Source organism: Malaya genurostris, chromosome 2 (assembly GCF_030247185.1).
Source record: "Malaya genurostris strain Urasoe2022 chromosome 2, Malgen_1.1, whole genome shotgun sequence".
Taxonomy (NCBI): domain Eukaryota; kingdom Metazoa; phylum Arthropoda; class Insecta; order Diptera; family Culicidae; genus Malaya; species Malaya genurostris.
The window spans coordinates 115417346-115442834 of NC_080571.1; the positions used below are offsets into that span (position 1 = coordinate 115417346).

The 25489-nt window shown below is 39.2% G+C and overlaps 2 protein-coding genes across 2 annotated transcripts in view; one reads left to right on the forward strand and one right to left on the reverse strand.

The window, feature by feature from the left end:
* The window catches only part of LOC131432604 (atrial natriuretic peptide receptor 1), a 368937-nt gene that overhangs the window by 329313 nt on the left and 14135 nt on the right, over window positions 1–25489 (reverse strand). The window lies entirely within an intron of this gene.
* LOC131428778 (uncharacterized) lies at window positions 21767–23247 on the forward strand. Its single transcript, XM_058592823.1, has 2 exons — window positions 21767–22187; window positions 22661–23247. The coding sequence occupies exons 1-2, from the start codon at window positions 21767–21769 to the stop codon at window positions 23245–23247; spliced, it is 1008 nt and encodes a 335-aa protein (XP_058448806.1).

Genomic DNA, 25489 nt, shown 5'->3' on the forward strand with positions numbered 1-25489 from the left:
TTCGCGCTGCATGGATGTGTCGAAAAATAAAGTTGAGTCAGGTACATTTAGGAGGCTGACACGGATAGGAATATATCTTGAAGGGTTGATTTCCTGTGACATATGGTTAAAATATACTGTCATGAATTTTGTTTGAGATCGAAGCTCGACTAGTCGTTCGAAATTATTAATTACCATGGGATTCAGCACATCACATCTTATTAGCAGGCGTGATGAAAGCTCCCAAAATCGATCTTTTAATGGAAGAACTCCCGCCAGAACTTCAAGACTCATTGTATGTGTCGAATGCATGCAGCCTAAAGCAATTCGCAAACAACGGTACTGAATTCGCTCAAGTTTGATAATATGAGAATTTGCAGCGGAACGAAAACAAACGCATCCATATTCCATCACTGAAAGTATCGTTGTCTGATACAATTTTATTAGATCTTGCGGATGAGCACCCCACCAAGACCCTGTTATTGTTCGAAGAAAATTTACTCTTTGTTGGCATTTCGTTATCAGATACCTAATGTGTCCTCCCCACGTGCATTTGGAATCAAACCACACCCCGAGGTATTTGAAAGTCAAAACCTGTTCGATTATTCTTCCCATCATATGAAGCTGAAGTTGCGCGGGATCATGCTTTTTTGAAAAGACGACCAGCTCTGTTTTCTCCGCAGAGAATTCGATACCAAGATGAACAGCCCAAACGGACAATTTATCTAAGGTATCTTGCAATGGTTTTTGCAGATCAATAGCTTTGGATCCAGTAACTGAAACCACGCCATCATCTGCCAATTGTCTTAGTGTACATGGGGTTACTAGACAGCTGTCAATGTCATTCACGTAAAAATTATAGAGGAGCGGACTGAGGCATGAGCCTTGCGGGAGACCCATGTAGCTAATTCTGATTGTTGCCAAATCGCCATGTGAAAAATGCATGCGTTTCTCTGACAAAAGGTTGTGCAAATAATTATTTATAACCGCTGGGAGTCCATGTTGGTGGAGCTTGTCTGAAAGAACATCAATGGAAACTGAATCAAATGCTCCTTTAATGTCTAAAAATACAGATGCCATTTGTTGCTTTTGAGCGAAGGCAATTTGGATGTCAGACGAAAGTAATGCAAGGCAATCATTCGTCCCTTTATTTCTACGGAAGCCAAACTGAGTATCTGACAACAAACCGTTCGTCTCGACCCAAGTGTCGAGACGTCGTAGAATAATTTTTTCGAACAATTTTCTGATGCAGGACAACATCGCAATGGGTCTATATGAGTTGTGATTGGAAGCTGGTTTCCCCGGCTTTTGAATGGCGATAACTTTCACTTGTCTCCAGTCAGGTGGAACAATATTTTGCTCAAGAAACTTGTTGAACAATTCCAACAAACGTCTTTTTGCGAGGTCGGGCAGATTCTTCACCAAGTTGAATTTAATTCTGTCCAATCCAGGAGCGTTATTGTTACAAGACATGAGTGCTATGGAAAATTCCATCATTGAAAAGGGGCTATCAATGGAATCATCATTTGAAGAAGACTCCCTAACAATGCTATGCGTAGGAACGGAATCTGGACAAACTTTCCTCGCAAAATCAAATATCCATCGATTCGAGTACTCCTCACTCTCATTTCCTACGTTACGATTCCTCATTCGTCTGGCCGTATTCCAAAGAGTGCTCATTGAGGTTTCTCTTGACAAACCTTCCACAAAATGTCTCCAATAGCTGCATTTCTTAACCCGAAGTATGTTCTTGTACTTGGTTTCTAAAACCAAGAATTTTTCAAAATTCTGAGGAGTTCCTCCTCCTCGTTTTAAAAACGTCTTGAAAGCATTTTGTTTCGCGTGTTTAGCATCTGAGCACTCTTTGTCCCACCAAGGATTTGGAGGTCTTCTGTTAGACGATGGACCAAGAAATCGTTTGGTTTGGGCTTGTTCTGCGGCCTCCAGAATCGAACAAACGAGGAAGTCATATTCTTCAAGTGGGGGAAGCTCTTCCATTGAAGTTAAGACACTTGAAATATTACTTTGGTATTTAATCCAGTCAATATTTTTTGTCAAATCATATGGAATATTAACTGAATTAGCAATGCCTTTGTTACTGCTAATTGAGATGATGATTGGTAAATGATCGCTACCATGTAAATCAGGAAATACTTTCCAGGTGCAATCTAGTCGAATTGAAGTCGAACAAAGAGATAAATCTAATGCACTTGGACGTGCAGGAGGTCTTGGGATCCGTGTCATGCTACCCATATTTAGTACCGTCATGCTAAAATTGTCGCAAATATTATATATTAGAGATGATCTGCTATCATTGTAAACGGAACCCCACATCATTCCGTGCGAATTGAAATCTCCTAAAATCAAACGTGGAGCAGGAAGGGCTTCGACAATTTCATTAAGCTGTCGTTGTCCAACTTGAGCTCTTGGAGGAATATATACCGAAGCAATGCAAATGTCCTTTCCTTTAATGTTTATTTGACAAGCAACAACTTCTATACTAGAAGTCGAAGGAATGTTTAATCTATAAAAGGAATAACATTTCTTAATTCCTAAAAGCACTCCACCATACGGGGAGTCTCTGTCGAGACGTATAATGTTAAAGTCATTAAAATTTAAGGCTATGTTTGATGTAAGCCATGTTTCGCACAAAGCAAATACATCACATTTTTGACTATGCAACAAAACTTTAAAAGAATCAAGTTTTGGCATGATGCTTCGACAATTCCACTGCAGGACAGTGATTGAATCATTTGCGGCGGATGATAAATTATCCATCAAATGATACAAAACCTGTAAGAGCTGGCCATTGAGCTGATAACTGTTTCAAAAAAGTTCTAGCTATTGGAAGGAATGCTGTTATGATGGTCTTTAGAGGTTCAGAAATATTGAATGCAGCGAAAATCCATTCTACAATTTCCGAAAATTTCAGTAATCCTGTTGGTGAATGTGAAATGGAGCCCACTGGATTATTGTCTTTTCTTGAGCTAGTTCCTGGATTGGTTTGTGAATTTGACAAACCAGGAGGCACAGTTTTTGGTTTTAAATTTGGCTTTTTAGCTTTAACACGGGGATCTTTTTTTGAAGGTATAATTTTAGGTGTCTTTTTTGGTATTTTGTGGTTTGTTAATCTCCTCTTAACAGACCCTTGAGGAGTGACAAACGAGGTATCTTCACTATTTCCGTCAGAGTCAGATTCCTCTGGCTCCGCAAGATTTGAAAAACCGTTTTCGGTTTCCAAAGGGGAGACATGTATGACCGTTTTGAGCATTTCTGCATATGTGCGCTTAGACCGTGCTTTTAAAGAAAGCTTCATTTTGTCTTTACGCAGCTTAAATGCAGCGCACACTGAAAGATCATCATGAGGGCTTTCCCCACAATAAACACATTTTTCAACATCTTTATCGCAAAGATTATCCTTATGAGGCCCTTGACATTTGATACATTTGGACTTATTACTACAGTAAGTAGCTGTATGTCCGAATTTTTTACAGTTCGTGCAATTCATAACATGCGGTACGAAAAGCCGAACAGGAAGACGAATTTTATCGATATTGACATGGCTAGGCAATGCAGATCCGGCAAATGTTACGCGAAACGAATCTGAGGGACGATAAGACTTTTTTCCATCGACAATAGATGCTGAGTACAATTGTTTGCACTCGAGTATCTTAACTCCCTCAAGCATGGAGTTTTTAAAACGGCCAACTCCATTTTTAAGTAAATCATCTGCTGTCAGACTTGCTTCAGTCACAACACCGTCAATTTCTACCTCCTTCGATGGAATGTAAACTCGATATTCAATAGCAAATAATTTACAGGTTACAATATCGTTTGCCTGTTTCAAGTCGTTAACTACAACTCGAATTTTATCTCTATTAACCTTACAGATTTCTTTAACTTCAGAGAAATGTGATGTCAAATCCTTTGTAATTTGCATCAAGTTTAAAATCTTTTCTTTTTTTCGAAGATAGACTATCCATGGCCCAGTGGTACCCTGTGGATAATGTTTAGCCCTCGGAGTATTTAAACATTTACTAGTATCCGGAATCGGATTCGGATGATCTTCCATGAGATCATCCATTACATTAATTTTTTTTTGTAAATTAATAATACCAAAATAAAAACTTATGTTTAGTAAAATTTCAGATATAAGAAATAAAAAATAAATTAAATTAAATCTACCTTGTAGCTGATGTCTCTGTTCCTTTATCGTGAAGAACGACGTGAAGCTCTTCCAACGATTTCCAATTGGCAGTCTTTTGCTGTTTCCAATTGGCAGTCTTCTGTCGTTTACTGCTATCTCAGTTGCTCTGCCGTCGTTGTGAACACCACTGCACTTGCTGTACCTGACCCCAGGTACAGTGCTTTTGCTCTTGGTGGCGATCAAATGCGATGCTTGCAGTGTAGCACCTCGCGATATATGCCGTCTCTTTTGATCCTACGCAGCGTACAAATTCTGGTACCTGGTAGATCAGCACTGGGTTGCTTTAGCACCTCTGTGCCTTTGCACCCCTTCGTCTTCGCACCTTTATGCGATGGCACCTCTGTGACTCGTCACTTCTATGCTCTCGCACCTCTGTGTCTCTACACCTCTGTGCGTATGAACGGGATGGCCTTCGTTGCTAGCTTTCCAGTCGGGAAACGCCCCGAATATTGCGTTTGCTATGGGCAGTTTAACTACCTGAAGCTTAGAATTGTCTCGGTAGCAGCCGTTAACTCACGAGCCAGTACAATCGAAACACAACCTCTTCGCTTGAATGGTTTTTACTGAATGAGCTTAGATTGTTGGCGAATGATAAAATTGACAATTAGATTTTTTCTTGATAATTAATTATATTCAATTTTGATCCCTTTCCACAATTTTTTACATTGTTAAGATTTTGAATAACGTCCTTTAACTAGAATTTAAAGTTACTTGAAAGCTCAATTTTAGATACAAACAACCTAAAGATTTAATCCTGAACAAATTAAACTGTTTTATTTTATGACAATAATCTTCGAGAAACATACAAACTTATTAATTTTATAAACAGTTAATCGATCCAAGAGAAGATTTTATTTATTTTAACGAAAAAATGTTGTACCAGTAAGCTCAGTAATAGTGTAATTTTATTAATCCTTCTTCAAAATCGTCGATAATCTTCGGAAAGTGTCGGTAAATAATATGGCAACAATACGAGGAAGAAAAATGTGAAACAGTCCGTATAAAATATTTAGTTACTTACATTGATTTTCGCTTTGGCATATTAGGAATATACGAAATGGATACGCAACAAAATTCAGAAATTTTGTTCATATTGTAACTTGATGTTATTAACACATGAATGAACATTGTCATAGTTACAACGCGTGTTTTGAAGCAAATAATAATTGAACTGAAACTGGCGGTTAACCAAATTCTACGAGGGTTGCTATTCAAACGATATATGTAAAATCGCAAGTAAACTTACCTTTAGTTTATCTTTGATACTATATGATATTGTATCTAATTGTACTGTATATGTGAGCCTGTGGAACTCCTTTATACTACCAAACCGAGGAGGCCGCTTTTAGATAAGTTTCAGAATTTAATTTTGAATCTTTTGAAGCGTTTAATACCTGGTGGGACAACAACTTGTTCAGTCACATATAATGAAGAAGAAGTTTCTATGATTATCATAATAACACAACTTTATACTGAATCCATTTTCGCGCCACCGTTTTGATCGTATGGGAATGGAGATTTAAGTATGCAAACCGATCCGTTGACAAATTAAAATATTTTTAAGCTTACAATATTGAAGCTTTGGAATCATTTAAATGAGGAAATTCCATTAACAAATCATCGAGGAACAAGCGCTGCAAATTAGATCCGAAAAATCAATCGCCGATAATTCTAAATTGGCCTGATAGTTACCAGAGAACCAAAATAAAATACTCAATTCAAATAAATTTTTCATTGGAATGCAATTGAAATATTCAAATGACGTTTTCTCATAAGTTTAAGTTAAATGTTTCCGAATCGATTGGTTGTTGAATTATATAAATCCATCAACAAATAACTGAGGTATGAGCGTTCAAAATTATGGCAGAAAAATGTTACGCGATTAGTTTTGCATGTTTTAATTTGACACCCAGCCTTGGGAAGCGAAGTGTCAGGCATTTTAATGGCAAAATCGACCAACAATTTGCTAAATACATGGGATGTTTCAAAAGAACCGATAACCATGCTGATTCGGTTCTTCAATAGCTAGATGATATATAAGATATTCAAGCGAACACGAAGCGGTGTTGTGCAGACAGCAGGAAGTTTCACCAACAAATAATGCAAAAGCGACAATCCAGCAAGTGAACGCATATACAATCCAGTCATCAGCTCACTGGACGAGCTTCTTGTTTCATTCGCAGTCAAACATCAACTAGGCAAAGAAATATTGTGCAGCCTATATTTATAGATTTCTCTTCATACTACGCAGAACGATGTGGTGTTTTTTATGCATGACGCAAAGCCTCCTATGCCGAACAATAAGTTGACGTCATTTTGTAAAGCAGGGATTGGTGGATGAAAACATAGGTCGATTCCAACCATTTTTTCAATAGTATGCTATTGAAATACTGAAACGACGTCGTCATACATGTTTAAGTTAAAAGTTTCCGAATCGATTGGTTGTTAAATTATAACAATCCATCAACAAATGACCGAATTATTAACGTTCAAAATTATGACACAAAAAGGTTACGCGGCTATTTTTGAAACTTTTAATTGACACCCGGCCCCGTATAGTGAAGAGTAAGGCATTTTTAATGCCAAAAGAAAACAGAAATAACATGACAGTAAATGTAAAGAAATGTAATACAAAAACCTTCAGAGAGTTGGCATCACTGAGGGTGCGATGCGGGGCTCTGGTGCTACCCCAAAATTCAACGAGTTAACCTGTTAACTGTTAACAAAGGACCCATTCGCGAGTGTTTTTATTTTATTCTTTCAGTGGTCTTGTTTCATCTCGCGTTATTGACAGCAGAGTGAGTGGGAGAAAAGAGATACTGATGAGATCGTTCCTTGGAGATATTTTGTTTTTTTTCTTACCTATTATATTGCTCCTGAGTATCGAAAATCAGGTTTTGTTGAGATCATTTTGTTTACCAAAACATATCCGAATCTTTTTCCCTCCCTAATAACAAATCTCCTATCCCGTGATGCTCGTGGAGATATAGTGGTACAACTAGAAACAACGAGTATCGGACTAACATTCCTTTCTTTCCCTAAGTAGCACAGCCTTTGGTCGTAGCCAGCGTCGTTATTGATAATTTAATAAAAAGTTAGGAGCTTCTCCCAAGCTTCATTTCCTCAGTTCATTGTACATTTCCATCCATTTGGTCAATCACGAAGTACAACTACGGGCGATCTACTACAGCTTAGCTCTGCTCAGCTCAGAAATGTAATTAAAAACCTTCTCTCAGACACAGTCACAAATTTTATTTGTATACTCCATAATGACAGTTCCAGTGGAAAAGTTTTTAAATCGCCAGTAAAAGGCACACCGAGAATTAGTTACATAAGTAATCTTCAGTAACATTATTGAGCTTGCATTAATTTCTCATATTACCGGTAATGAGAAAGATATCATAACACCACCAGATGGATGGTTTTTCTTTCACATCCATAGACGAAGTCGAATGATTATTTTATACACAAAACGGTCCAAAGCGTTCAAATTTATTAAACCATTTGTAAGCGATCGAGTCAACTTTCACCCACAATTTCTAGAATTACCAGAAATCATCTTTCAGATCTTTGCGATTTTTCTACCGATACTGACGGCCAAAACACCGAAAAATGACGCATTTTGTACTCAAGGCCAAAGGCGGCCATTCATGCGATATCGTTTTCAAAAAATAGTACAGCTCCTTGAAACAAAATATATTATAATCGAAATGAAAATAAATAAAAAATTTATTCATATTTTTTTCAGAAACAAATGCTTCTACCTGTACGAAAAAAAGCAAGCCGTGTGAGTTAGAGCCAATAACGGTTAAATCTTGTCAAGGATACAGTAGCTCGGCTAACTCCCATTTCCCCTACTTCGGTTTATTAAAATGAAGAATTCGTGCAATGATTCTGTATGCTAAGAATCAGCTGCGAAATCAGTTTCAAACAGAAAGGCCGAATTCTTCAAAAGGAATGTAATGCCAGGAGTTTGCTTAGCTTTGTGAATTCATAAAAGTTCCGATATGCTAGCAAACAGAACAAAGAGTATCGCAGGTAGGATCCCGCGACTCTTGAGAAGTGTGTATGAATGTTCAAATAAAAAGAAGCAAAACAATCCAAAACAAACAAAACTAATCTTGATGCTTCAACATTCACTTCACTGGTAAACACTATCGATTTCGCTCCGAATTGGCAATCAACAAGTTCTAACCGCGCTTCATTTACCGTACATACTGGTTTCGCTAGTATGCTTTTAACGCAAAACCTTTGTTTTGCATTCTTTTTCAACCCCAGAATTGTTGGGTTTCCTGATTATTTACTCTCTAAATCAAAGTAAGGCAATTTGGTTCCGATCATAACATATTTACCGAGAAATAATTTATGGATCATGACTCGAAAGTGCTTCGTATATATATACTGTGAAAATATTTGTTTGGCAGTACATTGAGTGTTCGTAGCAGACGTGGAGGTATTGTTTGGAATCAAGCGATAAAATTGATTTTTTTTTGTTTAAACAACAGCGTAAAGCAGTCTCCAACAACAAGTTACCACAAGTTAATTTTTATATTTATTTAAAATTTTAGACAAGTATTTCCAAATTTTAATCCATTAATTTATGATTCATAATCCATTCGGGAAGGGTTCTTATTAATGTTTTTACTACTTTCATATTTCTAGATCACATGGTGTGAAACAAAATCATTTTTCATTTTTCGAAAGAATTGATTTGAAATTTGCCAAACTGGTAGAAAAAGTAGAGTACAATTAAGAAACATTACTTTCGATGAGAACGTTGCACACAAAATTACATAAACTATCGATTTATTTTCATATTTTCTGGAAAACTTGAAATTTTAATGCGAAACAATTTAATATACGTTTATTTAACCTCTGTTTCAACCTTCTGGTCCTTTGCCGAGGACAATCCTCCCCACACAGGAATTGTAGCCGGTATCAAATTCAATCAATTAGTGTACTAAAAACTTGTTTGGATCCACCTAGTGTTGTACCAGTGGCGTACCGAGAAAATTTGGCGTTCGGGGCAAAATAAGAGATTTTCCACCCCCATCGTTGGTTAGTGAGCAAAAAAAACACTCCACCTGAACTCCATCTCCGGAGAGATTAGTTTGCCGCCCCCACTAAAAACGTTGCGCCCGGGGCGGTGGCATTCGCCCCCTTAGATACGCCACCGTGTTGTACCAAAGGCATTATATTCCTTCTGTGGAATTTGATCTTTCTGCTTCAACAGACTTCGCAGCGCATTTTTAGCGTTCATTGCATGGCTACTACTACGATCCTATTGACACTAAAAATCCTTCTAGGTCGAGGGCTCGAACATACGACAACTGGCTGGTTAGACCAGCGCCCTATGCATTGAACCGCCAACCCAGTTGTGACAGTTGATATTGCGGGATTATTTTAATTGAAACACATGTTGATTGTTAGTATTAGGTTCACAATACTTTGTTCAAAGTAGTTGTATTTGAAAGCCATGCTTTTTTTTCATTTTTTTCCTCAACTCGCGAAAACCTCTTCGGAAAAACCGTTCATCTTTTAAATCGATCCAGTCGTGGAACTATTTTCACACATCGTCATAACTATTGAAGTGCCGCTCAGAAAGTTTGTAAGATGTCAATGAAAATGAATGATAGTCGGAAAGGACTAAGTCTAAAGAGTAGCCGGTCGGAGAAAAGTTCCCATCTGAATTTAGAAGTGATGATCTACATCTTCGTTGTGTGTGAGGGGGCGTTATAATGCTGCAAAATGACTATTTCATATCCAGTGGAGCATTCTGGTCATTTTTCGAGTAATAGTTGATCCCATTTCAACATTGGCTGTTGGTAGCGATTAGTATTGACTGTCTCTTCTGGTTTAATAAGCTTCTAGTACAAGCCCCCTTTTTGATACCATCGAATACACAGCATTGACTTCTTTCCGAACCGACTTGGTTTTGCAGTGTCGATGACTGGCCAGGCTTGAGAAATGATTTCTTAGCTTCCGTCACAATCCGGTACAGAAAACCCATTTTTCGATATATAATATGTATATAATGAAATACATTTCAAAACTACTAGCGCATCCTAATCAATAAGAAAAACTCACCAAATATGATTTGTTCTTGGGAGTACATTGTACAACCTAAAAATATACAAAATTTCTGGGACTAGAAAATTTTATTTTGACGAAAATATCAAAACTTTGCACTCACCGACTACTGAGGCTCAACTCAGGCCAGGCCAAAAGGTGAGTCGAGGAACAGTTTGCAATCGACAATTCGACCATGTCCTATGTGGTAGAATCGTTCAGGGAGAACAACACGACCCAGCAGTGAGCTGACAGTGGAAGAAAAGCGTAAAAATGCAGCTCCATGAACTCAAGGAATACGAGGGATCACTTCAAGCACAATCCGACCCTTCCTATACGGGACGTGACCTAGAAGGTACATTCTTCCATTTGGCTCGTCCGGCAGATAATGAAACGGACAGACGCTTTTTAACTTTAAATTAAGGAAGGCGCTCAATCGAACCGATAAACAGAATACGTTGGCCCAATTTCGCCCCAGAAAGCTGTACCGCGAGTGCTTGATGAAGTCGCATCATAATGGATAACGAGATCTACATTCAAGTGAAAGCCAAACAAATCCTCGGTCTGAAGTCTTTCGTAGATAAATCCCGCCTGGATGTTCCGAAGAACCTCCGGAAGATGAAGGTCTTATTTCGGATTTTCCGGTTAGCTCCGTAATACAAGGAATTCTTTCTGAAACGACTAGAATTTAAAGAACGAGTTGATGAAAGTGTGTAAAAAAATGCGTAACTGTTGCATAGGATTCAGTGAGAAGCGTTAAGTCCAAGGTGCGGGCATTTAGCCTAGGTGAGGAGATTTAATCAACTAACTTTTAAAAAACAAAACGAATGTGTTTTTTCTATTCCCTGAGAGTTACAAAAAAAATTTAAAATAATTTTTGATGATCTTTTTTGTCTGTTGCATTTTTTCGAGTAGTCTTTGTTGTTAATGAAAGCTCGGTGAGAACTCAGTCCGTCAGGATTAGCTAATGTATACGAGTGACGCAAATTAGCACTAAATTTTCTCGTTGACGGCTGAATCAATTTTCACAAACTTGGAGCGTTTTCTATTTCTTCCTTGATGCTAGAGCGGTTTAAGGCAGATATGGAAGCCTTGATTACATCCAAATTCGAGAGAGTTTGTGCTACACTGGTGTAACGTAGCGCTAAATACAGAAACAGCAATATATTCAAATGATGATGATGATGGTCCCACCTCATACCCCTACAAAGCTGTGAGCAGAACGAGTTATATAATTGATAATTAATATTTTAGCACATATCTTAACCAGTAAACAAAATAAAACGATCGGATTAATTTAGCAGGTATGGATTCTTCTTCAAAAGAGCGACTAATCACAAAATAATTCGGATTTACTATCAAGTTAATCAAGAAAACTTCCAAGCCGGACAAATCCTTGCCGACATCAGGAATCGAACCCATATCTTTATCAGTATCACACAGTAATTCACCTGGCCCTTCCCGTCGGACCTACAAACATCAGCTACGATGGAGTAACGAGACTGCGGATGAGCAGAGTCAAGCCCAATTCCATCAACAACTGTCGATCCCAATTAGTTTCCGGAATCTATTCCTTTAATTACTAATCAAACCTTGCGATCAAGGTAAAAAGTCAAACATTAACACACTGAATGCTAAGGCTCTTCGGCCAGTCCTGTTCGCTTTCCAAACAGTCACTACCTGCTTCGCGCGCGAGGCTTAAACGTTTATAGACTGCTCATTATTTTTAACACTCAAACAAACTAAAAATCCATGATCATCATACCGAACACAGTAACTTGATACGTCTCACAATAATATATATCAGGTGTACAACTTTGCTTCCGCCGTTTTTTTTTCCAAAGTTAAAAGCTTCATTGCGAAAAAGTGCTTACAAATGTATTATTCAAAGTATTGTCCGTCGCTAGCGACAACTTTCTCCTATCTTTCCGGCAATTTTCGAATCCCGGCTCGAAAAAAAGGAGTCCTCTTTTGACGCTATCCTTGAAGCAATCCATTTTTCCAACTCTTCGAAGGATTGAAAATGTTGATCTGCCAGGCCGTGTGCCATCGAACGGAATGGGTGGAAGTCAGAAGGGGCGACATCTAGGGAATACGGCGGGTGGGGCAAGACTTCCCATTTCAGCGTTTCCAGGTACTTTTTGACCATACCAATCAACACCTTAGCGCCGTGAATATTCGGTTTTGCCTACAAATAGACGGCTCTCGATGTCCCTCGGTTTCAACTCGTACGGCACCCAGTTCCCTTCTTTCTGAATCATACCCAGGGCCTTGAGACATTTTGAAATGGCTTGCTGACTCACTCCCAACGATTAGGCAAGCTCTTCTTGGGATTGGCACGAATCTTCATCAAGCAATGCTTCTAGTTGTTCATCTTTGAAGGTTTTTTCTTTTCCACCACCATGTTTGTCTTCGACATCGAAATCACCATTTTTAAAACGTTGAAACCACTCTCGACACATTCTTTTACTCAGAGCAGCATCACCGAAAGTTTCTGAGAGCATTCGATGCTCTTCAGCTGCATTTTTTTCCGAATTGTAACAGAAAAGTAAAACTTCTAGCAAATGGCGAGAATTGGGCACATAAACAGACATTTTCGAGCGTGAATAATACGCAAACAAGAACAACTGTCACTGAAACGGCGATGACAATTCGTTAGGCACTGTACACACTACCTATACCTAAAGGCATCACCATCTATGTATTTTAACCAGCCTCAGCCGGTACAGTCACCTATCGGAAAAAGGCAGAAGCAAAGTTGTACACCTGATATAAACAAAATGAAATTGCAATCTTCCTAATACGTGAAAAAAATGAAAAATCTAAAAAATTTGAACTAACTAACAATATATTTGCTTACAAAACGGACGTTATGTGTGAAATACATAACTCTTTGAACTCTCCCAATGTTTTGCGTTCTAGCTAACAAAAAGCTTGGTGTTCTAGCATCAGATGCGTTTCTATTGTACCGGTGCAAATCAGTTCCTCTTTCAATTCTATCACGCAAATATCGAGACAGCATGCCATTTAAGATTTTGAAAATGAATACTATGGTTAAGTAGTAAATTCACTGAAAGCCATTGCAGTGCGTGCAGTAGAAAATCTGAGAAGGTATATACTAAATTTTAGAATTATTCGCATGATTTTATTTTGCAGTCGCTGTAATCTCAAGATTTGTGTGTTATTAGCAAGAAACAGAATGGATGGGCAAAAGTCAATGAGTGGTGAAATGACTGTTTTATACAAAAGAATTTTACTATGGATCGTTAAGTCATTTTTCAAACGACATAATACACCATACTTTTTGGCAATCTTCTTGATGACGTTATTAATATGAGATTTGAATGTTAACTTTTCATCAATTATGACTCAAAGATACTTCATTCCTCTAACGCGATCAATAGTTTCATCATCAATTTCCACATTGGCGTCATGACCGGTGTTAACAGAAGATATAACCATATATTTAGTTTTCGCGACATTTAGTTTCAGTTGCTTAAATTTTAACCATCAAACCAGCGAACTTCGATCCTCGTTTGAATGTGCAACAGCTTCATTGAAATCTTTAGCCGTTATGAACAGAACAGTATCATCAGCAAACAAATTTATATCACAGAAACGTAAGACTCGCTTCATAATATTAATATACATAATAAATAGAATAGGACCTAGCACACTTCCCTGAGGCACACCAAGTGAATTACTGAGGGAACTAGACACTACATCGTTAAAAACAGTCTTTTGAAATCTACCACATAAATTTCAAACCATTTATGTACCATTTCCCCGATGTCAAAACGCCGTAATGTCTGCAATAATAAAGGTCTAGAAATTGTTTCAAAGGCTCGCTTCAGATCCAAGAACACAGCAAAAATACTCCCTTTAGATTCGATTTTCTCCTTCCATTTTGCCAATACTAGGTTCAACGCGGTTTCGCAAGAGTGACGCTTTCGATATCCCGATTGCTCCGTTATTAGCAAACTGTTAGAGTTCAAATAATTAATTAGCTGTTTTTTAACAAGCTCCAGAATTTTTTTCAGCGTGTGCAACATGTTAATGGGACGGTACTCCTCGGCTTTATCCGTTCCAGTAGCCTTAGGGATAAGAACCACCAGAGATTCTTTCCACACTTTTGGCACGTGCCCCGTGTACAACGATTCATTCACCAAATCCAGTAGATCGTGTTCGATAACATGAAAGTAATCCAGTATCACTTTTGAGTTTACATTGTCAATACCAGTCGATATTCACAAATTAAAACAAATATTTTTCAATTGTTCAAAAGTGACTGCTTGAGGATTTTCCATAACTCTTTGCTGTTTTGTTGATTTTGATCGATCTTCCTATGTATGTATTCATATCTAGTCTTCTTTAGGGCCCGTGAATAAATATTTCGTGCTGTGTATATCTACTCCAGTGACTATCATTGTTAGTTCTACAGAACCTCTTATACTGTTTATCCCTCTCCCGTTCTAACCGTAAGAGGTCTAATGATGCTTTCATCTAGATTCGATTTCCGGTTCCGGAATTACAAGAAAGTGAATATACAAAATGTCAATGCCTAAGGCGTGTTTTTTTATAAGCGCCGTGAAAAGAAGCTGAACTAGACGTGATAAATAATTCTTCTAGTTGATTCTAGCCAAACAAACTGTTTTCGGCTTTACCAGTCTTTACCAGACCAGCAACAGATGAAGTGGTCAAAGCTTATTTCCTTTCTCATACATATTGGTTAAAAACTGAGAAATTCGAATTCAAGCCGAGGCCCGGAAAGTCTAGTGTCATATACCAATCGATTCGGTTCGTCGATGTGTATGTGCAAAAATTATGCACTTGACTTTCTCGGTGATGACTTAAACAATTTTTTAAAACATCGATTCAAATATATGTTCTTCCGATCCCACAGAAAGCTATTGCATTTTGTTCGAATTTGATTCCCGAATACAGAATTAAAGATTGCTAAGTAGAAAAAAATAAATATCTAAAACATGTTTCTATTCACAACGAGCAAAATTCTTCGAACTAGCCGTATTATTCTTCATTTGCGCAGATCTTATTAGTTGATTTCAGGTACACTGGATCTGAATTCCGATCCCTGAAATGCCGGGAACAGTGGACAAAGACTTTAAAAGGGAACTCACTTAAGTTCTCCGAGGTGACTAAACCGATTTTTCGTAAGGTAGTTGTCGAATTTTATTCGGATCCGACTCCTGATTCCGGAATTACGGGATGATGAGAGTTCAAAATTATAAGCCGTCGTTTAACTCAACGATGCTAAAAAAGGCAAAAGATCTTTCAAACGTGGCTTAGAATAATAATAATTTTAATTTTTAGTTTATGCAGGTTGATGGCCAAAAGAACTGACTTCGGATATACCGGTGCCCAGGTTTCAATACTAGAAATTGGTGTTAAAATCTCCGAAACGGTACTGAAATTTTGGATCGAAAAAAAAAATTCTACGAAACCATAAAATTGTGCCTTCGAATCTAATCATGTGATAATCGATTGAGCATTCCATAAGATGTCAAAGTGAGTTCCACATTATAGTTTTCGGTCATTATTTACAGTATCTCCAGAACTGGTATTCATGAACCAACATAACCAAAACCCGCATACGCATGGCTGCCAGATGGCTGATTAAACGCTGCCAGCTGGAAAAATATGGTTGGCAGACATTCTGGTGACCGACTGCCTCACCGCTGCCAGACATACAACTCAAACGATACAACAAACAACTCAAACGATACAACGTATAGATACAGGCAACTTTGTTTTGCCAAATTGGATTTGACAACCGTCACTGAATCAATTTTGGTAGCCGTCTGGTGGCCATGGCTTCCCAGGTAGCCAAAACGCTATGCGGGAAACGGTTTGTATGACGGTGAATTATTATGACGAATAAATTTGAATAATTTTTAGCCCAGTTTTGAAATTTTTCTGGGTTGGTCCATAACGGTTAAAATTTTAAAAACTCATCACTCTTAACCGGAAGTTGGATTCGGATAAAATGAACCAATTTTGTAAGTTTTTTAATTTAAATTTTGGTTTATGAAATTTTGTTTGGCCTTCTTTGAGAAAACGATTGATCTTCTCTACTTCCGATGTCTAGTCAACTCCGAGAAAAGGTACTACATATTTTTGTAGCATAATTTTTTAATCTTGAAGAACTGATTCAAATGGTATATGAAGATCAATTCGAAAGTTGATTTTTCCAGTGATTGCATAATCTCTATATTTATGAAGACAAAAAGGTTTCATCTCCCTGCACAAAATGTCATGATAAAGGATGCTGTACACAGTTTTTCAAGTAGGTGTTACAAATAGTGCTTCATTTTGCTTCCGGACATTGCTTAATCATGAATCGCTCAAAACTCGTTTTACTGGGATAGAAAGGAAAAGTCACTTTCACAGAAATGTCAATACTCCGTTGAAAATAGAAAAGTTTCCAAAATATCGATATCTTCGTTAAAAATGGTCAGATTTTAACAATAACGTGGCTTGTTGGATAGCTTTTACCAAGCGGAATCTAAGTATAAAAACGTATTTTATTTTCAAGTTCAATTGCGCCAGATATTGCCAAAAAACTGAAAATTTTGCATAACTCAAAAAGAAACCATCCAATCTCAAAACCATTGAATACCTTTCATTTGCGACTAGTTTGATCAATCGGTTCAGCCATTTTCGAGATCTCGATTTCTTTGTAGACAACACACACAAACACACACACACACACACACACACACACACACACACACACACACACACACACACACACACACACACACACACACACACACACACACACACACACACATACAAACACGCACAAACACACACACACACACACACACACACACACACACACACACACACACACACACACACACACACACACACACACACACACACACACACACACACACACACACACACACACACACACACACACACACACACACACACACACACACACACACACACACACACACACACACACCTTAACCTTGCCCACTAAAACACCTTGGATCGAGGCAAGATGTCCAAGGTGTTTTAGTGCCAGTCCCACTCGCTGGTTCACAATAGCGGTAGCTTGACAACTACCGAGCGCGTGAGCTGGGAAAGTACATAACGTATTTCACCTTTTAAAAAAAACACACACACACAGAGTGGCTTTTTCTCGAAACTATGTTTGTTTTAACTTTGTATTCCAAAACTATTACACTTATCGACATGAACCAAACGGCATTTTACTCCTTAGGCTAGCAGCTGTAGTTAGGAGGAACCTGGCCTTAGAACAAGTTTCTGTGTATAGAAAAATTATTGAATTCGCTCAATCTTTACATCTTGGAAAAAATTGAAAAAGTGCATGTGTGCACATAAAATAACGGTCGAGATCTCAATGATACCTGGGCCGATTTCTATTGAACTAGTAGTAATTAAACTTATATGGTTTTAAACAGATATCCTTCACGACGTAAACGTTTCTGCTCTGCTCACAACTTTAATTTCTAGCAATTTACTTGAAATACTCGGCGAACTTTTAATTGATTGTCCCTGCTTTGTTTGACGGAAACATTTGAAAATCCTACGTATTGTGCCATTTCGCTGCGGATCCATTACAAGCGATGCCATACTAATGATTAATGATGTTTGCTGTTAATTACCAGATTGCCGAGCTTTGCTCCCTAAGCTATTTACCTTAGGGCGCTTATATTTTTGATAGGCTTCTGCGTCAGCGAGAACAGTATGAAATAGAAACTTATTGGAAACTTTTGCGTATTGTTAGATTTTACTTCAAATAAAAAAAACGCTATACTGCTCCTGTTACAACCAGATTATGTTTTGTATTTCTCTTTCAATTTATGTATTTATTTTTGCGAGGATTAGGCATATTACCTAGTGATTACCTGGTGATGTGATAATGCCTTTCTCTTTTATCTTCACAGTCTCATTAAAATAGTTTTTGCCTATTTATTGAGATTATTTCTGGCACTAATTTGGGCTTATTTTTGACACGAATTTATTCAGATTGATTCGAGTAAACAAAAGTATGCTTCAGTGTTCATGTGACGTATTCGGCAACATTTTTTAGACCAAACGTATCAGCAATAATACAATTGGAATCTGAAATAATTATTTTGTCTATTATGTCCCTTGTACGATTATATCTCCGAAGCACAACTAAATTTTAGTTTCAAACGAGCCTAAAATTATTGGCATCGGTTAATTCATATACAAGAAAATTGAGCAAAAATGTATTTTGCTTTTACGTCACTTATGTCATAATATTACCGGAAGTGACAGCCATTGAAACTTCAAACCTGTTCAACAAATCAGTAGTAGATTCCAAACGAACCTAACTTTATTGAAATCGGTTCAGTCATCACGAGAAAATTAAGCGGAGAGCCAAAGCGCGTTTAGTTGGTTACTTCACTTGTACCATCATGTCTCCGGTACCAGAAGTCACAGCCACTTGACCTACGAACTGGATCAATACACGACAATAAAATGCTGCCCCCTATTTGCATCTTACCCTTAAAGTCAATCTATCGAACAGTTCCCCTAGAAGACCGCTGGAGTACAGTAAAAACAACCATAAACAACGCAGCCGAGTGCACCGTCGGGTACGTGGAACGGAGTAGATGGAATGAATGGTTCGACGAAGAGTGCAGAGTGATTTTGGAGAAGAAGAACGCAGTGCGGGCGGTAATGCTGCAGCATGGAACCCGGCAGAACATGGAACGATACAAACATAAGCGGAAACAGCAGGCAAGCATCTTTCGAGAGAAAAAACGCCACCTGGAAGAAGCGAAGTGCGAGGAAATGGAGCTGCTGTACCACTCCCAAGAAACGCGGAATCAGGAATCAGGAATCAGAACAAATTGGCTCAAATGGCACGTTCCCCTTGATATTTGGAGATTTGTGCCTTGCCATCAATTTGTTTTTAGCATAATTTTCCCGATATATAAGAGGGAAGGATTGAAAGGAAATGGTAAGGGTTGGACTAGGAGGATGGGAAAAATTGACGACACAAAAACACATAAAAGCAGAAGTAAATTCTGCACCCCTAAGGGATGCTGAACAATCTGCTGAGGATCACATTTAGTGGAAGCAGAAGGAAATTCTGAACCTATACGAGGTCCCGAACAGTCTGCTGTTAATAAAACCTCCAACCCCCGAGAGGATTTAGAGATCTTACAAAAGCGACACCATTCTGCACTCCCGGAAGAATGCAGAACGACTCGCAGTATGTACGAGCAGAAGTAAATTCGGTACCCCCCAGAGGATGCCAAACAATCTGCCAAACCCTATTTAAGGTGAATACAGAAGGGATTCATTCACTCCAGGAAGAACGATGAACCCTTCTGACTATAGCTCCTTACCACATTGGGTGAGAAACGAGAGAATATCCTTCAATTTTAGCTCCGCATACACAGACTCAACCATGTATGGAGAACCAAAAACCCGGATACGTAGCTGCGTCAATGCGGGACAGTTACATATCAGATGATATGAAGTACCATAATCGCATTCACACAAATCACACGAATAATACTCAGCACGTTGAATAGTAGCCATGTGATAATTGAGTTTGCAATGTCCAGTCAGAGCTCTGACCAGAATACTTCAATGATACTTGGAGAAATGCAGTAGACACTTTGACATTTTCAGATTTAAATCTGGTAGAAATGCTTTTGTCTGAGCGCAAGTTTGCAAGCTGCGCCAGTAGCTGGCATGTTTGGATGCAGCCCAAGAACGTATCTTGTGCTTTATCCAACTAGTTGAAAGTGGTAAAGCTGGTTCAGGACCAACGAAATCATTCGTTGCACCAGCTCTAGCCAACTCATCAGCCCATTCATTTCCAGTAATACCAGAAGGCCCGGGTACCCATAAGAAGTAAACAGCATTTGAAATGCTGAGGTCTTCAATTTGAGTTCGACATGCGATCACTAGATTCGACCGTGAGTCATTCGAACTGAGTGCTTTTAAGGCTGCCTGACTGTCGGAACAAAAATAAATACGTTTACCACAGATCCTCTGCTGAAGTGCCGATTGTACTCCACACAGAATTGCGTAGATTTCTGCTTGGAACACAGTACAGTATCTACCAAGTGAATGAGACTGCTCCAGCCTATTTCACGACAGTAGATACCAGCACCAGCACGACCATTCAACAGAGAACCGTCCGTAAAACAAACTATGTGTTCATCAAGTTGTCGTTCCAGACAACCAGACAATCATTCCTAACGAAGAGGATAGCTCACATTGAATGTTTTAAAAGGAAAACTGCATGTGAGAGTTAGGTCACTAGGAGCGAGTAAATACTCATCCCACGGAACCATTTGAGACCACAAGCGAGTGTGACTGGTAGCATATTCTAATGGGTTACTGTTCCAAAGCCCTGTAACCCTAAGACGGTATGCACAAGATAATGCTTCTTGTTTTAGGAACACATGTAGTGGTTTAATGCACAGTAGTGCCTCTAGAGCAGCAGTAGGAGTTGTCGTGAATGCTCCTGTCATCGCCATTAGGACCATCCTTTGGAGATGATTTAGCTTTGACTGAACTGTCGCGACTTCTCCTTTCTGCCACCATACAAGACATCCATATGCTAAAATTGGTCTAACGATAGTTGTGTAGATCCAATGAATATATCTGGGTTTGAGTCCCCATGATTTTCCAAAAGCTCGTCTGCATTGGCCGAAAGCCATGCAAGCTCTTTTAATCCTGAAATCAATGTGAGCAGACCAATTCAGTTTTGAGTCAAGAATAACCCCGACGTATTTAACTTGATCGACCACAGTGACCCCTGAACCAAAGAACTGCAACGGGCGAGCTCCTTTAATTATCCTACGATGAGTGAAAAGCACCATTGATGTTTTGCCCGGATTTACAGATAATCCAAACCTGACAACACCATTGTTCAACAGATCGTAGGGCTTGCTGCATTAAATCAAAGAGAGTGTTAATGCTTATACCGGTCATCAATATATGATAATCGTCGGCAAAACCATAAGTCGGAAATCCAAGGTTATTAAGTTTCCTTAACAAACTATCAGCGACTAGGTTCCATAAAAGTGGGGATAGTACACCACCTTGAGGACACCCACAGACACTCAGCTTTCTAATCTCTGGCCTGCCGAAGCGATGATCAAAGAAGTTGATTGCTAAGCATTGCGTGTATCCAGTAAGGGAAAAACCCAAGATATTCCGTTCACGACTGCAATGTTTAACCTCCTGCAGCCATTCAGCCATCGGCACGGAAATACACCTTGACTTAGGAGTTCCTATTTTTGTGGCCTTTTACGACATGGAATAGGAAACCAGTGGATCGATTCTTGGTAAAAAATAATTCCGCCGGATGCCACACGGCTTACCTGTTTGGTGGACTTATACCACCGGTACAGGTGGACCGTAGCGTTATTCTTAGCAGTTGGGAAACCGCTACCGACACTACACGGCTATCTAGGCTGCTCAGAGAGGGAAGTTAACATTGATGGTCAACTTCCATGGATGGCCGAGCAGCCGGTAAACAACTTCTACAAGAAGCTCAACAAATCCCGCAACGGCTCTGTGCCGCGAGCCGAAATGTGCAGGAATAAGGACGGAAGCCTCTTAATGGATGGACGTGAGGTGATTAAAAGGTCGAAGCAGCACTTCGATGAGCACCTGAACGGCGCGGAGAACGTAGACATGGGGGTTCAAGATAACAGAGGAAACGACTACGTCAGTGCAGCAGAAGACGGAAATGATCCAGCTCCCACACCAAGGGAAGTTAAAGATGCCGTGCACCAGCTCAAAACCAACAAAGCAGCTGGTGAGGATGTCATCGCAGCTGAACTCATCAAGATGGGCCCAGAAAAGTTGGCCACGTGTTTACACCGATTAATAGTCAGGATTTGGGAAACCGAACAGCTACCGGAGGAAGGAAGGTGTAATTTGCCCCATTCACAAGAAAGGCGAGAATGCGAGAACTTCCGAGCGATCACAATTCTGAATGCCGCCTACAAAGTGCTATCCCAGATCATCTTTCGTCGTCTATCACCAAAAACGAATGAATTCGTGGAAGGTAACAAGCCGGCTTCATCGATGGCCGATCGACAACGGACGTGCGTCAAATCCTCCAAAAATGCCGTGAATACCAGGTCCCAACGCATCACCTGTTCATTGACCGCATTGAGCTATGTAAAATTATGGACGAGAACAGCTTTCCTAGAAAGCTGACTAGAATGATCAAAGCGACGACGGACGGTGTGCAAAACTGTGTAAGGGTCTCGGGTGAACTATCCAATTTATTCGGATCTTGTCGGGGACTGTGACAAGGGGACGGACTCTCATGCCTACTATTCAACATCGCCTTGGAAGGAGTAATGCGATGAGCCGGGGTACGATTTTCACGAAATCCAGTCAAGTTGTGTGCTTTGCGGATGACATGGACAATATCGCGAGAGACTTTGGAATGGTGGCAGAGTTGTTGCCAGAAACGCGAAGCAGCAAAGGTTGGACTGGTGGTGAATGCGTCGAAAACAAAGTATATACTAGTAGGCGGAACCGAGCACGACAGGATTCGTCTAGGAAGTAATGTCACGATAGATGGGGATACCTTCGAGGTAGTGGAAGAATTTGTTCACCTCGGATCCTTACTAACGACTGACAACAATATGAGTCGTGAAATACGAAGACGCACCGTCAGTGGAAGTCGTGCCTACTACGGGCTCCAAAAGAATCTGCGGTCGAAAAAGATTCACCTCCACACGAAATGTACCATGCACCAAACGCTTATAAGACCGGTGATCCTCTACGGACACGAACCATGGATCATGCTCGAAGAGGCCTTGCAAGCACTTGGAGTTTTCGAGCGACGCGTGCTAAGGACGATCTTCGGCGGTGTGCAGGAGAACGGCGTGTGGCGACGAAGAATGAACCACGAGCTCGCTGCACTCTACCGTGAACCCAGCATCCAGAAGGTGGCCAAAACCGGAAGAATACGGTAGGCAGGACATGTTGCAAGAATGCCGGCCAACACTCTGTTAAACTGGTGTTTGTTACAAATCCGCTTGGAACAAAAAGGCGGGAAGCTCAGCAAGCAAAATGGGTGGACCAGGTAGAACGTGATCTGGCAAGGATTGGGCGTGATCGATGATGGAGAGCGGCAGCCACAAACCGAGTATTGTGGCGTACTATTGTTGATTATGTGTTATCCTAAATGTAATGTAGTGCAAATAAATGTATGTAGTTCTAGTTGATGTCCATAGAAACTTATTTCGTCTATACTCGTTCCGGTTTCCGGTTCCGAAAATACCGAAAGTATCAATTCTTCAATTTACCGTTTAATAAAAACGCAACTCTGAGAGGATTAAAACAGGTTTTGTTTCACGAAAATATAACAATACGCTTTCATTTTGACTAAATTAAATTATGTTTACGTTAAACCATTCCGAAAAATTAGAACCATTCCGGTTTTATGTATTAGAATTCTAAGTGAACCGAACTTAAGTACTCAAGACTACGAAGGTTCGATATAAGCCTGACGATTTCCAAAACCTTTGTCGCGAATTATTTTAAATTTAGAATCTAACATTATGAAAATCGTTTCAGTGAATGTGAAATTTGGAAGACAGAAGAACGATCAATTTAAAAATCGATGCTTACTGCAAAGATTACGAGACTAATGCCAGTCATGTTTGATCATAGAAAAAAACAACAAATGGTATTTTTAGAAGTCGAACAACATACTAGAATTAAAATCGTGGCTGGATGATGATAAGATACGAAAATTCTATTGTGTCCCATTTTCGTACATTGCAGCAAGTGAATGCGAGTGGTTTCTACTTTGGGTAATGGTTCCACTATATCACCTGATAACTGGCCGCAATATGACAGTACGCAGTACACATTACAAATCTTTCCCGTATTTTTGTTCACTCAAAACGCTTCGCCTTTACTGCTTTGCACGCATTGGCCAACCAACAGTCAGTGGTTCTGTTTTCGTATCTCGCTCACTGGCCGAGCCAAGGCCACGAAGCTCTTCGTCGGACGCGACCGGGGTTGAGAGAATGAAACAGTTTTTTTTCGTGTTTCTTCGGACAAAATATTTACCATATTCTGTTTACCCCCGCTCGATAGCCCCACGGATTTTTCTCTGCGGGAAGGCAGATCTAAACTGGCGCGAGATTTTTGATTATATCACTTGTTGCCCATTCAGTTAAGCTAGAGTATTTTTAATCGCCGCGGTTTTAATGACTTTTGTTCGAATGATGCGATATGCGAACAGTAGAAGCGTCAGAAAGTATATTGATAAAGATGTTATATTCGAATAAATTATAAGAGATCATCCTTTGACGATATCTAGTTCAATCTAGAAAATAAGCACTTTCGCCTCGGAGTTGTGCTTCTGTTTAAGAAATGCATTTATCACTCAACTAATGGTATTTGCTACAGAAGAGGATTTTATTAGCAACAAAATCGAAGTACTCTAGTTCTATAGTTCGAATTGAATTCGATATTATGAGTTTGCTTAAAATAATATAATACGTTTTCAACACTACTAACAGATTCCATAGTATTAGAGATGTAGAGTGTATTGAAGAACTCATAGCACAATACACAACAAACAACTATATTAACAATATTAAGAAAACTGCAATATGCTATGCTGAAATTAATAGTCAGTTAACTCTTCCTGCTCGAATATACCAGGATCCTTTCTCTCAAACTTAAAATGACGCTTCTTCATCAAAGTTTAATTTGTTCTAATTCTTGAACGCAACGCCTGGGTATTCAAAAATACTCGCATTGCCGGTATACACTTGGAGCAGGCGTCTACCGAAATTTCCAGGGTGATCCAGAAATAAAAACGCTTTCATCATCATTGCTCAACACTGTTCAGCCAATGACCTTCGCCGGCATCGAAAATGCGATTAGATAGGAATGGGCCTACTAGAATGGTGGATGCGCTATGAGCTATTTTTTCATGTTCATGCAATAATCGAAATCCAAACAAAAAGTGGTCAGCGAAGCATCGGCGCAAGGTGTAAAAACGAAATAATAAGTTGGTGCGAATATGAAACAGGTTACTGGAAAATTTAGAATAACACAAGGTTCTTTAAAGTCTGAAAAGCCAGATGATTAGCAGACTGCCTTCTAAATAAATTTATACTATTCGAAAATTCAAACTTAAGTTAACTCAAGTTAAACACAAATGCTTTAACACCTCAAAACCAACCAATTCAACAA